General features: G+C 42.7%; 1 protein-coding gene across 1 annotated transcript; it reads right to left on the bottom strand.

Annotated features, from left to right (window-relative positions):
- Positions 1 to 611: 611 nt before the first annotated feature.
- LOC311504395 (synaptic vesicle membrane protein VAT-1 homolog) lies at positions 612 to 17,170 on the bottom strand. The gene is made up of 6 exons (XM_084567434.1): positions 16,531 to 17,170; positions 10,654 to 10,861; positions 5,633 to 5,803; positions 5,445 to 5,534; positions 5,089 to 5,327; positions 612 to 3,580 (listed from the first exon to the last, which is right to left on the bottom strand). The coding sequence occupies exons 1-6, from the start codon at positions 16,957 to 16,959 to the stop codon at positions 3,389 to 3,391; spliced, it is 1,329 nt and encodes a 442-aa protein (XP_084423560.1). The 5' UTR covers positions 16,960 to 17,170; the 3' UTR covers positions 612 to 3,388.
- Positions 17,171 to 17,920: the final 750 nt, after the last annotated feature.

The following is a 17,920-nucleotide window of genomic DNA, read 5'->3' as shown; positions in this document are numbered from 1 at the left end:
AATTCAGAAGATATGAAGTGAGAGCAAATTAGAAGAGCACCGCCCAAGAGAAAGCCTGAAAGGCTCTTACATAAACTCCCACTGGGAGCTTTGCAACAAAATGAACTTCACATAAATCACAATGAGGCTCCAGTTCCCACTCAAAATCCACATCAGATCTTACTTCAAACAAGGAGAAGGGGGAACTCGGGCTGAACTTAACAATACTTGCAGTGAGAACGGCTACAAGAAATAATAATAATAAAAATGTAAATAACGTAAAACATTATCTGGAAATCAAACCAACACACATTATGTTGCTGCAGAGAGAGTTAGAGGGGCGAAATGAGAGTTCAGCTCCGGAGAGAGAGAGACAGAAAGCAAGACAGAGAGGGTGGAGAGAGGAATGCGAGGAGCCGGGTTGAGTGAGGACGGAGGAAAAACTCTTCCTCTTGTGCTTCGCTTGCATCTTCTGCGTCACAGCATTGAATTACACCCACATCTGGACAAAACATCTGGGGCCGCCGAGCCCAGAACCCTGCAAGTCAGGTCAACCATTCGAAGAAACACATGCGAGCAACAGAAAAAACCTAGAAATCTCCACTGTGAAGAAATTACAATCACTCTGTGGGTGTTTCAAAGCAAATGTGTATTGAGCACAGACAGGTCATAACAATAAAAGCATGATTAAGACAAGCTGGGCGAAACTTCAGGAGCTCGTCCTTGTTTATAGAAGAGGAATCACACATATTGTAGTTCTGTAAACTTGCCTCTGATTACTGTAATGAGAAAGCAGCTACACCACAGGACAAAATGAAGGCGTGAAAAGCTGCCCTCAAATGGTTTTACCAGCTTAAGTTCAGCGTGACATTCTTTGGAGGAAAACCCAAGGGTGACTGCAAAGGAAGGGAAGTCCCCCTAATTGTTATTCACAGTTGACTTGGCGGCAGTGGTGAAAGCTGGCTTCAAATTTGGCACTAATACATGAGGGAAAATACCACAGTTAAAGAAAACAATAACACACAGGCCAGGGCTTTCCTGAAACTGACAAAGAGAGACTCAAACTGTGAAGCAACATTCATTAGAGGAGAACTGCATGAAAAGACACTTTAAATCATCCTTACGCTTTGGTAGTGCTTCATTAAACCACACTAATAATAATCACCTGTGCTATATTTATACTGATAGAGAATGCCACTGTGTGAGTAAATTATTTCATTAGTTTCATATTAATCACTTAATCAACTTGATAATCTGCAAGAGGATTCGCCTGGTTTGAGATAGGATTCAGATTACAGACCAAAAAAAAACAAAAAAAACACATTTGTATGTATAAAATTTTACCTTTAAATTGTTAGCATCAAATGTTAGTATGAAGCCTCTTAAATGCATCTAGAATAATCACATATGATCTTGCCAGTAAGGTTTTAAAGGTCCAATGTGTAGAATTCCATGCCCCCTAGTGGCGAGGCTGGAGATTGCGACCAAATTAATATGCCTAACCATTTGAGGAAGAGGACTTGCTCCTTATTTAGAAATAAATGGCTCATTCCAAGATAACAATAACACATTTAGTCATCGTTTTCAGGTGATTCTACACACTAGAACCTTTAACAGAAGTGCTTCATTTTAAGGGTGACCGTTGCACACTGAAACATAAACAAAAACTTCCCTTTACTTCCTACTTTCTGTGAATCATATCCAAATATCATATGTTGACATTTTCAGTATCACTTAAGACCTCACCATCACATTTGGAGGGGTGCTATTAGCAAATTTCACGCTTGATGGAGGAGACATGATTGTAGTTTTCAGTTGGAACAACTGCGCTTAAAAGGTGCAATATGTGTTCTTTTTTTAAGTAAACAAACAAAAATTATCAACAGAACGTCTATGTATTGGGTCACAAAAATATCTACTGAAGCTAGCATGCTAAGGTGTCATTTAACCACACCTAGGGCGAGAATCTGCTCGTCTAAGGTGTCCAGAATAATCACATATGAACTTGCCAGTAACGTTTTAAAGGTCCAATGTGTAGAATTCCTGCCCCCTTGTGGTGAGACTGGAGATTGTGACCAAATTAATATGCCTACCCATTTGAGGAAGAGGACTTGCTCCTTATTTAGAAATAAATGGCTCATTCCAAGATAACAATAACACATTTAGTTATTGTTTTGAGGTGATTCTACACACTAGACCTTTAATAGAAGTGCTTCATTTTAAGGGTGACCGTTGCACACTGAGATATAAACAAAAACTTGCCTTTACTTCCTACTTTTTAAAAAAAAGATTACTGCGTCCTTCTTTAATTCCATTTCTGTGAATTGTATCCAAATGTCATACGTTGACATTTTCAGAATCACTAAAGATCTCACCATCACATTTGGAGGGGTGCTATTAGCAAATTTCACGCTTGATGGAGAAGACATGATTGTAGTCTTCAGTTGGAACAACTGCGCTTAAAGGTGCAATATGTAATATATATGTGTTTTTTTAAAGTAAACAAACAAAAATTATCAACAGAACGTCCATGTATTGTGTCACAAAGATATCTACTGAAGCTAGCATGCTAAGGTGTCCTTTAACCACACACTGGGCGAAAATCTGCTCGTCTAAGGTGTGGTTAAAGGACAAATGTGAACTGGAATGTTTACCACCACCTGCTCCCGGCAAGAAACCAAAACAAAATAGAAGTTGTAGACATAGAAGAAAAACAAGCAACGACGATTTCCACCTGATGGCTAGAGTTTTTTTAAGCTAATGTTAGCTATGTAGCATTAGCTTGCAAGGATAGCTAATTATAAATCATTACTGACAATGTTTGCTAAGTTGATATGTGTTTCAGTCCAGTTAGAATAGCTGCGTGTGACTAGCTCAATTAGCTCGTCAGCTAGCGAAGGTATCTAACGAACAGCTATATGCAAACATCACAACATTTTGGTAAATGCTGCCCTCTTCTGTTGATACTTTTTGAATATTAAACTTGCATATTGCACCTTTAAACCCTTGCTAGGATGTTGTCCAGCTCCGCAGCTCTACCTATTTAAAGTAACATAGACACCAGCCCCGGTTTATCATCAGTACAGATGTTGTGTTGAAAGTGTAGCTGAGCTGCACGAGTCAATTTCAACAGCTGTCCATAATCAGAGAGCATCATTCCTCAGGTAACGTAGCAGAATACAGTGACATTTTATTTTGAAAAACAAGAACAAGTGTTCCCATCAAAGACACTACACTATCGACATATTGCACAACAAAACAAACAAACAAAACGTCATAAACATTTGAAAAATACTGACAAAGAATTCATGGCACCTTACTTTTCTGTTTACTTTCTCTTTTTTTAACAGTTGAACAACATGGAAACTCACTGAGGAAGTGCTTGAAAATATCTCAGAAACACTCTTACTCAATCTTTTTCTGCTTTAACTTCTTCCGTGGCCTCTTCTTTCTTCTCGCCCGCGGCCGCTTCGCTCTTCTCCGCGCTTTCTCCCGGCTCGGGGTTGGGCTTGGCCTCCTCTTCGATCTTCTTGGGTTCGGAAAGGAGTATGACCTTCCCGATGTTTTGGCGTTCGTGCATGCGTTTCATGGCTTCGGTCACCTGGGAAGAGGCAGAGGAGCAGAATGGAGGTGCACAAGAGATTATTTTTCATCCTGAAACAGAGTGAACTCAGTGAGTCACTCGACCCAGAAGAAGAAATAAAACAGTGTGTGTTGAAAAACTGAACCGAAACAGATTTATTTTTTTTATCACCTTTGAGCAGTCTTAGACAATCAGCAAACAACATTTATTTATAGTCAGACTAACATTTCAGTTAATTATTTCCACATCAAGCAAACATGATGGAGCACCATTAACATAAATGTAAAGCCGTGTTTGTGTCCACCTGAATAGCATAACCTGAATACTCTTTTAGCTCTGTTTCGGTGCTTTCTAACTGCCACATGTTCAACTATGTTCACTTTGTACTCGGTCAGGGGTTTCAAAATAAACCAGGCGCCTCATGGGTCTGAGGTGTTGCTGATCAGAATAAACCAAGTGTCACATGCTTCCATCCACATATAAAGCGTCAGAGAATGGACATGGGCCTTCTGAGGATGTCCTGTGGTGTCTGGCAACATAATGTTGTTAGTGGGGGGCCTTTGAGGGGAGGGGCCTCTGTGGATCATCCAACAGATACTTGATCAGTTTGGGATCTAGTGAATTTGGAGGCCAGGTCAACACCTTGTGCTGTTCTTTTAGTTGTTCCTAGCGTTTTTGTGTGTGTGTCTGTGTCAGGCTGCATCCTGCTGGAGATGGCTGCTGCCATCAAGGAGTGTCATTGCTATGGGGTGGGGGTGCCTGGTCTGGTCTAGGTGGGTGCTACAAGTCTAAGTAACATCCACACCAATGAATGCCAGGTCCAGAAGTTTCCCAGCAGAACACTGAATTGTCACAAGATGGTTTAAATGTTATTTACTTCTCCTGTCAGTGGTTTTAATGTTGTGGCTGATTGGTGTATAGTGTCAATGCCAAGACACACAATGCATGAGTAGTAAGAGAGACAGAATTAGAGGATAGGAGCTTGGTGCATAAAATAAACACTCGATTAGCATAATGTTTCTGTGGATTCATGAGCACATATAATTACAGTCAAAAAGATGGATAAAGACTCAACCATCTATACTGTGCATCTGTGCCACAAGTCCTCTGCACTCCCTATTATTTCCTATCTCGCTCATTGTCTGTTTCCTCCTCACAAACACAGCCAGCGCAGTCGTGCATCATGCTCCTGCCTAATGCAGAAGCCAGCCAGGGAAACTCAAGACACGCATATTCCCACTAGTATCGATGCCACGGCAACAATTTAGACCGTCACCTAGCAACGGCCGTTAAGTACCATCTTATCTGATGGGGTTTGCCGGTCTACCGTTTTATGTGATTGATGGAGAAGAGGAGAACACCGGGAGGAGCCGTCTTCAGATTCAGACGCGACGCAGGAGAAGCTTCAGTGGAGCTGCTGCCTTTACTCCCGCGGTGGTTAAACCGTTCAGCACGCGTCACTGAGCGCGCTGAGAGCGCATAAACAGAGGAGATTTGCAGATAGCAACAAACACGATCAAACTAACCTCCTCAAAGTGATAGCGGGAGTCGATGCAGGGCTTGATCTTTCCCTGCCTGTAGAGCTCCAGCAGCTTCGACATAGTCCTGCCGAGCAGCTCCTCGTCATCGATGTAGCCCAGGTGGAAGCCGGAGATGGCTTTGTTGGCCTGCATCAGTTTCATGGTGTTGAGCGAGAGCTGGTTGTACCAGATCTTTGCCATGGCCAGCAGGTTCTTCTTCTGGCCTGTTACACAATTGGCCATACCTGGAGTGGAGCAGAAAATATTGAAAACCTGCAGAGTTTGGAGACTATAATCTATTTTTTAAGACTGTTGCTCAAATTGTAATTAAAACAAAGCTCTTTTTTCTGTTTTTGTCTCACCAAAGGCTACAAGCATGCCCAGAGGTTTCAACAAACTGAAGCCTTTCTGGGTGTCGGAGCCACCGAGTGGATCAAGGACGATGTCCACTCCTGCAGAATAAAATAAAAAACAGTCTCAATAAAAGGCCAGGAAAGAAAGACAACGTTAACAGCAGAATAAGTCGACAAAATTATCTTTTGTTATTCACCTTTCGGGCTGATTTTACGGATTTCCTCAGCGTAGTCTTTGGTGCGGTAGTCGATGGGGTGAGTTACACCGCCTTGGGCAATGGTCTCGTGTTTGGAAGCCGACGCCGTGCCAAAAACAGTCACATCCTGCACAGTCTTACACAGCTGGGTCGCAGCGATACCCACACCACCTACAGATGTGCAAACAGCAGAACAAGCAGGCGTGAGAACAGCATCAACAACAGCAGCAGCAACAGCAGCAGCAGCAGCAGCAGCAGCAGCAGCAGCAGCAGCAGCAGCAGCAGCAGCAGCAGCAGCAGGGGGACTCTTCAACCCCAGTGTGGTCATGAAGAAATCAGACTACGCTGGTTTTAAATGTTGAGTTAGATGTGACAGGATAAAGCTACTTCCTGGATCACACGTACCTGCTTTAATGAATGTGCTTTCTTTAAGGAGGATATAGTGAATTAATAGTTATTTAACACCATTTGTTGAACGCAAATGTGATGAAAATATCACGTTTCTGCTGGAATGATCTGAGAATCTAATAAAGGTTCCAGTTAACATTTCTACATTTGTTAATGTGTGGGACATAAGCCATGAATTTACGACTACTTATTATAAATGTTAATGTTTTTGTCTCGTCTTCTTGTAGAAACCTGACACAAAAACATTCTGTTAATATTTGACAGGAGTATCAACAGCGCTCTGTTTAACTCCAATATTTAACCTGGCAAGTAAAGTGATCAGTTTAAACCTCAAATCTTCTAACAGTGACATCTGAGTAGACGTATCTCTTAAATGAAAAGCTGAATTTCATGCTCTGCAATTAAACACTATTATATTGACAGCTACAAAGAGCCCAGACTTTCCAAAGACATCCAGTATGTTTGGATATATCCAGCCACAACGCTAGCAGCTTCTTTCAGCAGGATAACCAAAGCCAAAGCAAGCAGAGCTCCCCCTGGTGGCTGGCTGCAGTATAGGTCATAAGCTCCACCCCCTTAATATTAGTGGGCGGGACTTGGGACAAACTAAAACACTAAAAATACACGTGAAATACATTTTTTTTCAAGGATGGTTTCTGTCATTTCAGGTAGTTAATATAACGTTGATGCATGTTCAAGTGTCAGTTTGTTGGATAATTTTAATTTTAGTGAGTTATTTGATGCTATAGAAACAGGATGTGACATAATGGCAAAATAGCATCAGTTTGACCAATGCAAGGAAGTGGGGATGCATTGTCCATATTTATATACAGTCTGTGGTTCAAGGTGTTGCCCTGGCCTCCAAATTAATTCGAGTCAGATCAACGGAGGCACCACCTTGCACCTTAGGATTCCTTAAAAGGATCTGCACCTTCAGAGGTCTAGTGGAGTTCATGCACTACTAGACAGGTGGTCATTATTTTATGGCTGCTCACTGTACAATATACTGCATGTGTGACAGTGTGTATTCTGCCCTTTCACCCATTTTCAAAGGGTTAGAAGCGCTTTGTTGGATCAAAAATAAAATGTGGCGCGCTCAGGGTCAGCTTCATTTCTAACGGTAATCGTCGTGACAACACGCCCACTTCCACAGAGGCTACAGATGTGATTTCATGACGGCTGAAAGCTCAGAAGACGGAGGAGGCTGAAATAGAAGGAGGTGCTTCACGGTCTCTACGTTGGACGTGCAAGTACACCAATAATCGGCGCTGCCCTCCTCTTCACCCCGGCCCTGGAGCGGCTGACTTATACAGGTCAGCTGGCAACCATCCACCCACTCAGCGCTGACCAGGGGAACCTTGAGAGGGGGAGGTGCAGAGGAGCAGAGGAGCAGTTGACCGCGACGGTGGAGGCTGAGACGATGGATGACAGCAACTGATCTGTGCACTTGGACTCTGAGTGCTCGTCGTACACTGAGGTATTTACATCTTTTACATGTTTAATCTGGAATTCAGGTAAAATAAATGAAGAGGAAAAAGCTATCAAAGCAAATAACTCCAACACAGATGATTAAAAGAACCAGTGTAGCAAATAATTATACGCCCCTTTAGGTTCTGATGCGACTTTTGACTACAAATCAGGCTTTTATTTTGAAATATTCAACACTGTACACATATCTGTATATTTCATAGGTGATATTCTCTATTCCACAGTTTATATTTATATCCCACTCTAATTTATTTAGATTTAGACGATATTTTCCTGCCTACTGTTTTTTTTTAATATACTGTTTTCACAAAATCTAAATGCTTTTTTATTTTCAAGCACAACTTTCATAATTTTGGACACAGAGTCTCCCAGCTCTGCATATTGTGTTTAGGATATAGCGACAAAAACCTAAAAGGTTAATGCTTTTCTTTTTCTAAATAAGGAAGTGGTGATTTTTATTTATTTTAAGGGACGTTTTAGAAGAGTTAGAAGAGTCAGGGTTCATTAATGACCTTGGCAGCATCTATGTACAAAACCATCAAACTACAAGGTTCAAAACACTCTTGAAAACCACTAGTAAAAAGAAAAATAGGTGTAAAATAGTTAAACAAAATAAATTAAATAATAATAAAGAAATAAAATACATATAAAATAAAAATTAAATTAAATTAATTAAATTAAATTAAATTAAATTAAAATAAATAACAATAAATTAAAATAAAATAAAATAAAATAAAATAAAAGTAAAAATACACTATATACATAGGAGGGATAAACGATAAGGTGCAATAATATGGATGGAGGAACACTGACATGAAGACTATTTTGAATGTGCAAACAGACGTTCAGCTTTTACAGAGCTTTTGATCAAACTTGATCTTCTTCATCTGCAGATTAATTGCTTTCTTGCTGCTGAAAAAATTTAAAATCTAAACCATTACACCACAGCCGGGCCTGCTGCTGATGAACAAGATCACGCTATAGTACATCTGAAAGCTGGATCTTAAACTGATGACATTATGTTCTCGCACTATAGCAGCATGACTAGTAAAAAGGTCAAAGCCCCCACTAACCACAACAAATACACCTTATCTTTGTTTTTCACAGTGTGTGAAATCATTTTTTGCCTTTTCTCAGACAACAACATCACTCTGTTCATGCATCAGATTTAAAACCAAGACATATTTACAGGATTAAAACTATTAAAAATTATAGTCAGGGTCCATTTGTCGACTACGACTTAAACACACCTTCCCTCCGAGCATATTTAGATGAGTCTCAATCGTTACCTTCCTGCAGGGATTAGTGTAACGCCGATGAGGTTCTGGTGTAAACTAACAGCCCTCTGACATGTTTGCTTGTTACGGTGTTTGGACTCCCTGTTTGAAATGTCAGGTGTTGCCAAAGCAACCGTGTTTGACAATGATCCAGGTTGCCATATTATGAAGAAGCCGCCACGAGACCAGGACACACGCTCGCACCATCCTCACCTCTGACCCCCGCCCCGTCTCTCGGGCTGGTGTGATTTTTCAGAACAAAAATGCGGCCGCATCCAGAGAAGTGATTAGCGACCTGAGGAGAACGCGCCGTGCGACTCCTCACATGTTGCCCAGGGGACAGGAGGAGAAGTCTGTTACCGACAGTAGGATTAAGCCACTGGAGAGACTTCCACACAACATCAGGGGCTCCTCTGATCTAGTCTGAGGCTGCACTTCTAATTATTTTAGTTCAGTAACAAGGAAAAATGGTGAAAATTAGATATGTTTCTTGTTAGCAGGCATCTCAGTGGCTAAAAGGAAGCTTACTTGCAGAGTTTTTGCAGAACAGAAATGTCTAATTATTTTTGTGCCGTATGCCGTTCAGTTATTACGGGGGATGGGAATTTATTTTACTTTTATTGTCTTTATGTCAGAGGCTAGAGGGTTGGTATGAACTGGTTTGTTAAGGTGGAGAAAAGAAAGTAAATATAATTTTGCTCTATTAGACTTTGTTTTTTCTGCCTTGTCTCATTTGCTTCCTCTTCCTTCCTTGTATCAATAAATAAATAATCACAAAAAATTGTGTGACAAGTGACTATTAAACGTATTTAACTAGATTTTGGACGTGTCAGACTTGTTGTCAATTCATTTTTTTTGTGAATCATTGTACACCGATCATAAGGCATAACATTATGACCACCTTCCTAATATTGTGTAGGTCTCCTTTGTGCCTCCAAAACAGACGTGACTCATCAGAGAATGGACATGGGCCTTCTAGTGGGGGGGTCTTTGAGGGGAGGGTCCTCTGTGGATCATCCCACAGATACTTGATCAGTTTGGGATCTAGTGAATTTGGAGGCCAGGTCAACACCTTGTGCTGTTCTTCATGTTTTGTTTTTTTTAGTTGTTCCTGAAGTGTTTTGGTGTGTGTGTCCGGCTGGGGATGGCTGCTGCCATCAAGGAGTGTCATTGCTATGGGGTGGGGGTGCCTGGTCTGGTCTAGGTGGGTGCTACATGTCTAAGTAACATCCACACCAATGAATGCCAGGTCCAGAAGTTACCCAGCAAAAACATTAAATTGTCACAAGATGCTCAATGTTATTCACTTCTCCTGTCAGTGGTCATAATGTTGTGGCTGATCTGTGTATTTCATGAACTGCTTATTAGTTTCACATGCACATGAGTTTGAACTTTAAATGCACAGCAGAAACTATTTGCTGCATTACATACATAATGCAACACTGATAAACCTGTGTCTCAGGTTTTATTTGGACTCTTAGGCGGTTAGGACTTCTGCATTAAGTTGACGCTGTAGCTATGGCGACAGCCCAGACCCTACGCAGACCCCAGCGCCGTAACTGACGTCCACCTCCCCATAAATGTAACCACGGGAGCTGTGATTGGTCCGTCTGACAGTAGCGTGTTTCCTCTTTAGTATTTCCTGCTGCTTCACCATCGCAGCAATTTTCGAATTGATTGTTTCGGATCAATAAAGATGGAACACATGGAGGAAAGGTTAACTGAGGAGGTTTGGAGATACAAACATTTGTATGACTCGTAAACATATCCTGCAGTACTCTAAAAAGCGCCTTAAATGTGGAAGTGAATGGATCATTATTGAATATGTGCTGCATCTCTTTGTCTTACCTGCTGCCATGTGTACAAGGACACTTTTTCCCGGCCTGAGATTGGCCATATCAAACAGCATCATGTAGGCGGTCAAGTAGTTAATGGGCAGAGCAGCTCCTTCCTCAAAGCTCATCTCGTCGGGCATGGGGAATGTGTGGTCAGCGGCCACGACGACCACTTCCTGCCACATGCCGCTGCGTGTCAACGCGATTACGCGATCGCCGACCTGAAGGAGCAAAGAAGGAGAGTTGTGACACGTAGGAAAGCAGAACTATTTAATTCCTGCAGAGATCTTGACACATTCTTTACAAGTTTAAAGGGTTAATTCAACCAAATCGTGTCTGGCTTCTTAGAGTTTGCTTGTTCTTCCTGTGGGTTTTGTCCCACATTTGCTCTGACTTCCTTCCATATTTCAAAAAAAATAATCGTTGTTTGGCCGTACAATAGTTGTGCATGTGAGTGGTTGTTTTTCTTTCTGTGTCAGCCCTGGGACAAACTGGCGACCTCTCCAGGGATTAGCATTGTGATAGCTGGGACAGGCTCCAGCCCCCTCCTTCACCCCTCCGAGGATGAGCAGCAACATCAAAACTAAGATCACCAAAGTCATTAGGATCAATAATCTCGGATTAATGCCTGAGCCAGATTCTGTGCCGATCCATCATGAAGATGTTGAGACACTTTACTGCACAAAAACTGTGACTTTCTGACTTTCTATGCTCAAGTTCATCCACAGTCTCTCCATTCACCTCCATTATTTTGCGGAGGAAGGAGTCACATGCAGCCAAATCTAAATCTCACCTGTCCTTGTAAGTCTGAACTCGACGCCGTAAAGCCAGACCGGGATCAGGTGTGTAAATAATAAGAAAATGGAGCGAATTAATCTTTTATTGCCTTTAGTATTAGACACCTGTTCTCCTCCTCCCACACATCCGTTGACAAGAAATGGCAAATTGAGGTCAAGGCAGCAGGAAGTCGTCTGTTGTGCCCCGTCAGTCGAATGACACCCGGGCCTTTAATTATGCCACTGCTCTGCTCTGCTCTGAGAACAGGCCAGATAGTGATATTTGGAAAGTAACTGACCTCATATTACATCACATTAATTAATCTATTTTTTTAAGTTTAAGAAATGTGTAAAAAAGCTTGTCTCAAATACACTATGTTGCTACCGTGAGGATGTGACTATTCCACATTTAAGAAGCTAAAACCAACCAACTAAATTTCAACTGAAATAAAATAATACATATATTTATTATTATTTTCTTTTTTTTGCTTATTTTATTTTGGTTTTTTTCCATTTTTTAAATTTATTTAAATTTATTTAATTATTTAATTTAATTTATCATTTTCTAATTTAATTTAATGTAATTTATTTATGTATTTACTTTAATCTATTGTTTTCTAATTTAATTCAGTTTAAGTAATTTATTTTTTATTTAATTTAATTTATTTATTTCTAATTTAGCTGAATTTTAGCTGTCTTACACCTATTTTTCTTTTTACTAGCAGTTTTCAAGAGTTTTTTATTATTAATATTATTCTCTTTTATGTGCAACTGAGCCTCTGTGACCAAGCAACATCTCTCGTGGATCAATAAAGTCTATTTAAGTCTAAATCTAAGCCTGTGCACTAAGAATTAAATATTATCATTAAAGACCTGAACGTGAATTTCCTCCAGTTCTGAACTAAATGTGTTTCTCCTTACAGCACTGATTTTTTTCCCTACCAACTCCGAAACCTTGGAAACCTCACAAACCAAGCCAAAAACAAGATGACATAAAGCCTGTTAGTGCGTCTGAGCTCCTTCTCATCACAACAAACGTGGCGGCTCAGGGTAAACGCTGCTTAATCACGCAGAGACGCGCTGCTGCTATAAAACCATCGACTCATGTTGCGAAACTCGCCAAAAAGACAGCGAAGCCTGCAGGAAAGACCTCAGATCTGATGGTGAACGCTGCACTGCTTCCTGTTAATGCTGCTTCAAGAGCTCGGAGCCACACCCACTTCCTCCAGCACACAACTCATGACAATAGGCAGATGACACACATACACACACACTCACATGTGCAGGCAATAAGAGAAATTACACATGAACACGTCGCAAATGCATCTGCTGAGGAGTGATAAGTCTTCATGAGTTCATTTAACTTCCCCCTTGAGAGGACATGATACAAATTTCTCAACTCCTGCACTTGTGAAACACTTTTATTTAAAAAAAAAATAAAAATAAAAATAAACTGAAAAAGGCTGAGCTCAGTTCCTGGAGAGCTGACACAAGATGAAGTGGATGAATCGGATGCAGGACAGTGGAAACCCTCTGTTTATTTCAGCCGGGCTTTACAAAAACCAAGAGCGACGCTACAGCTTTTATATCAAAGAATGAACTTATCCACAGATGGATGTTCAAGACTTTTTAAGAGACAGATAAGACGATAGTACAGGAAGCAAACAGCTGATCAGCAGGGGAGGAATTCATCTGATCCTAATCTTTACTTCACATCATTTCACCTCTTTCAACTTTAAACTGTTATTAAAATGAAACCATGCTCTGAAGGCACAGATACACCGACATCAAACGACTACCGGTAATGAAGGTCGACTGTGTCGGGGCCAAAACGTTGCACCTGAACGCACCGCAAAGACCACAGCCAAACAGGCAGCTGGCACAAACATCCTGCTCCTGCACGAAAGGATAGAACTACTAGTATTAGCTGAGGAGCTAGGACGATCAGTTTATTCGTTTCCTCGTGGAAATGTTCAACGTTTCCTCCCTTCTGTTTCTCTTCCAGTGCTGACAAGGAGCCTGACTAATGGAGCAGGGACACATCAGAGGAAGCAGGGCCACCGATGCAGATGACTGTTGGTCGGGGCGTGTCGTGACTTTCAGATCTCTAAACGTCCACGTTATTACTCATGTGTTTTCAAAGGTGTGTCTGAAGAAATGTTAAAAGACACAAACTGTCAAATGTTAATAAGTCGGAGGCGTATTCACTGACCATCTACAACTATGATCATACCAGACTACTACACTGATCAGCCACAACATTAAAACCACTGACAGGAGAAGTGAATAACATTGACCATCTTGTGACAATTCAGTGTTCGGCTGGGAAACTTTTGGACCTGGCATTCATTGGTGTTGGATGTTACTTAAACATGTAGCACCCACCTAGACCAGACCAGACACCCCCACCCCATAGCAATGACACTCCTTGATGGCAGCAGCCATCCCCAGCAGGATCCACAGAGGCCCCTCCCCTCAAAGACCCCCCCCCCCCCCCATAACATCCTGTTGCCAGACACCACAGGACACGCTCAGAAGGCCCATGTCCATTCTCTGATGAGTCACCACAAGGGAGACCTACACAATATTAGGAAGGTGGTCATAATGTTATGCCTGATCTGTGGACTTCTTTGGACTAAAAGGGCTGTTGTTAGGTTATTATGGTATTATGTTACTGGTCCGGCCCACTTCAGATCAGACTGGTCTGTATGTGGGCCCCCTGGTTTAAATGAACCAAGTCAAACAGATGTTTCATTTCTTCCGTTGGAGGCGGTCGGTCCCGGCACAGAAACAGCTGCTCCCGTCCTCCGAGGTCTGACTCATCGATTGTCATCTTATCAAATAACATCTGTGACAGAGTGAATGGAGGATGCAGGGTCTGGAGAGTCGAGCTGTAACGGGATCCCACAGAACACATTTGGGCCCGTCCGCCTCCCGAGTGTCTTCTGAAACGGCCACACCCTCCACTCATCATCTGGAGAAGCCTCTCTGGCTCTGGCTCCGATTAAAAAAGGATCTCTCTCTCTCTCTCTCTCTCTCTAAAAACACTTAGGCATCCTTTTCTGTTATTGTCAGCTGCTATGAGCCCTGACTCGGTCCCCACCCAGATTCTTACACTAGCATTAACCGGCCATCTTGAATCTCAGCTCCATTTTACACCTAATGGCCAGAATTTCACGTGCTTAGACGGCTCAGAAATCTCGGTTTTAACCCTGGTTTGGATTCGCAGCCGCTGCATTCTTTGTCTCCAAATAGGGAGAGATGTATGGGAGGGAGGAATGAAAGGAGGAGTGGAGTAAGAGGAGGGGAAATTCCACAATGACACTGAATGACAGGGAGAAGCTTTAGAAAGAACACAACATAAAAAAAAAGGAAGCTGTGGTGTGAAATAGTGAGAGAAAAGATGCGTCTGGTGGAAGGAAGTTCAAGTTATCCAGAGGTCACTTTTTGGCAGCCTGGATTAAGAAATACAACCGCAGTCCAGATGTTCAGACGACTGCTTCAGGATTCAGGAGATATAGTCGTAAACGTTGTTAAACAACCACGTGAGTTGTGCAGAGGATACGCTTCTGTAGCTCAGATATAACGATGATGATTTACTGAGCACACAAAGAAAAACCACGTGTTTTATTTCTACAGTTCTTCAGTTCATGCACGAAGATGATGCTTCTGTTTATGAAGACGTGACAGCATCCAGAAATATTTACAGGAGGTTAAGAGAAAAATAGCTGCACTTCTACCTGGAAGGCATCTGCAGCTGGGATATACACCGATCCGCCAGAACATTAAAACCACTGCCAGGAGATGTGAATAACATCAAGAATCTTTTGACAATTCAATGTTCTGCTGGGAAGCTTTTAGACCTGGTATTCATCGGTGTGGATGTTACTTAGACATGTAGCACCCACCTAGACCAGACCAGGCACCCCCACCCCATAGCAATGACACTCCACAGACACACACACAAAAACATGAAGAACAGCATAAGGCGTTGACCTGGCCTCTAAATTCACTAGATCTCAAACTGATCAAGTATCTGTGGGATGATCCACAGAGGCCCTTCCTCTCAAAGAACCACCCCCACTAACAACATCCTGTTGCCAGACACCACAGGACACCCTCAGAAGGCGCATGTCCATTCTCTGATGAGTCACCACAAGGGAGACCTACACAATACCAGGAATACCTGATCGGTGTACATACAAAGCCAGCCAGCAGTGCACCGACCGATCCCAGAGACACCGCTTAAAACTCCTGCTGCCCATTCAGACTTGAGTGTTTTCCACTTTCCATATGCATGAGAGTACACAAACACGACCCGAGCGACTCCGGTTAACAACCACCTGCTGCTCTGATTCTTTACACGGCAGCATACAGACGTGAAGGTTGTTTGTTACATGAGTCACTTCGGATTTGTCCTTGCAAAGCTAAATGTACAATGCACAAAAGCAGCAGAGACTCTGGCCTCCGGATTAGCGCCGGTCAACACTCGAGCGTCTGGGGAACAGGAGGAAAAGGCTGTACTGTACCTGCAGCGAGCAGGCCTCAAATCTGCAGCTGGGTGAATTTAAATCAAGAAACATGCACCATTTTCTTCTAATGGATGTAAGGAAAGCACACACAAATGGATGTGCGGTACTTTATCACCAGATTTGATGAATTAAAGATTAACAAAGCTCTTATCTAGCGGTAAATATAAAGTGTACTGTAAAAGAGGAAAAAACAAAACACTTCAAGGACGCAGTGAATCAAACCCTCACACTATTCAGAGGAGCAGGGAGGGTTCATTTAGTAGCTGTGCAAGGGACGATCATCAACAGATTCCTCATAGTGATGATGGATGTGCACATTTGAGGCCTTCTGGTCACAAAAGCTTAGAATTAAAGTTTATTTCCCACTTTAGGATTAGGGAGGAATGAGAGGAATTTAAATGAACTGCTAAGATCTGGCGAACTCGTCCACGGAGGAGACAGAAACAATCTGGTGTGGAGTGTGGAAAAGATTACGCGCACGTATTTGGCTAAGACTGAGAAGCTTTTGAGAGGTGGCGAGACGCAGAATGTGTGGGTGTGTGTGTGTGTGTGTGTGTGTGTGAGAAAGAGGCCTTTACTCACTTTCCTGTCCTTCACTTCCTCCCCGACTGCCTCGATGACCCCGGAGCCCTCCATTCCCATCGTGACAGGCGGGGCGGGCAGCAGGTCGTACAGCCCCTGTCTGCCCAGCAGCTCGGCGAAGTTGAGCCCGCACGCCTTGACGCGCAGCAGGACCTCTCCCGGCTTCAGCTGCGGCTTGCTCTGCGTCTTCACCTGCAGCTTGACTTTGTCGTAGCCCCCGTGCCCAGTCAGGACCAGAGCGCGGTGGGAGAGGGGCTTCTCCTGCTCAGCGGCGGCTGCGGGGCTGCTGCTGCCGCTGCCGCCGCTGGCGCTCGACTCCTGCGGCGGCGCATCTGCAGCAGCCGGTGGAGGTTCATCGGGCTTCTTCTCCTGCTCCTCAGGTTGCTGCTGCTGCTGCTGCTGCTGAGTTGGAGCCTCTTCGCCAGACATGGTGACACTTGTGATGTGCGCTTTTGAGCTTTTCCTCAGTTCACAGCAACAGTTCTGCCGGTTTGGGCGTTTCTTTTAAAAAACAAAAAAACAATCACTGAAACTAAATTTAAAGAATCGTTTTGCTTCAGATGATTTTTGTGGTGAGAACCTTCATGAAAAACAACACGCTGCTCACTGCCACACAGCCGCGTCCTTTCTAAAAATGTGTGGTTTCCTGTGCGTGTGTGCGCTCCAGTTCAACAAGTGATTGTGTCAAGAGAGATGCATTTAACGAGTTCCGGTTTAGATTTTCAGAATAAAACATTTAGGAGTTTTAAATTTTAAGTGTTCAATTTCATTTTATTTAAAAAGCAAATAGTCTCAAGACTCTTTACAAAATTCGGCCTAAAACCAGCCAGGGCAAGCCTGAAGGTGACGGTGGCAAGGAAAAGCCTTGAGCAGAACCTTAAGCTCGTCTGCTTGAGGCCGGCCGGGTAGAGACAGAAAAAGAGAGAGACGACGAGAAAGGATAGGAAGAACGAGATGAACATACATCTGACTAAAGCATACATGTAGAATCTAATGATGTTAGATGACAGTTTGAGAATATAAGAGGAATCACAGGCAGGTTGGAGGATTGTTCCTTCAGGTAGGAGGCCATGAAGACTGGGCAGGTCAATGAGTCCACATAGTATTAATCTATCTATTGTTCTATTTTGGGAGGTGTCTGTTTTGTTAGTGCTAGTTCAGTGACAATTGTGACCCCCCCGGGCCTCAAGGCCTACTTCCTGTTGAGGGTAGCTGTTAGGATAGGATCTGGGGAGGGGCTTGTTTTCCCTGATTGCTGACACCTGTGACTGCTCACCTCTAAACACTGGGGCAGGGCAGTCTCAATCTCTCTCTCCTTTGTGGTTGTTATGGGCACATACAGTACAGGCTCACATATTCTCACACTTTGCATGGTATTGAGTGTTTTTGG

The sequence above is a fragment of the Chelon labrosus genome (genome assembly GCF_963514085.1).
Source record: "Chelon labrosus genome assembly, chromosome: 19".
NCBI classification, from domain to species: Eukaryota; Metazoa; Chordata; class Actinopteri; order Mugiliformes; family Mugilidae; genus Chelon; species Chelon labrosus.
The sequence above is the reverse complement of the archived record's forward strand: the minus strand, read 5'-3'. Positions and strand labels throughout refer to the sequence as shown.

Excerpts from the sequence above, each read along its gene's own strand:
- LOC311504395 (XM_084567434.1), bottom strand. The coding sequence starts at position 16,959 with ATGTCTGGCGAAGAGGCTCCAACTCAGCAGCAGCAGCAGCAGCAGCAA. Across the intron at positions 10,862-16,530 it reads AGGAAGTGAAGGACAGGAAA|GTCGGCGATCGCGTAATCGC; the intron begins GTGAGTAAAGGC and ends TTGCTCCTTCAG. Across the intron at positions 3,581-5,088 it reads CCCGCTATCACTTTGAGGAG|GTGACCGAAGCCATGAAACG; the intron begins GTTAGTTTGATC and ends GCCTCTTCCCAG.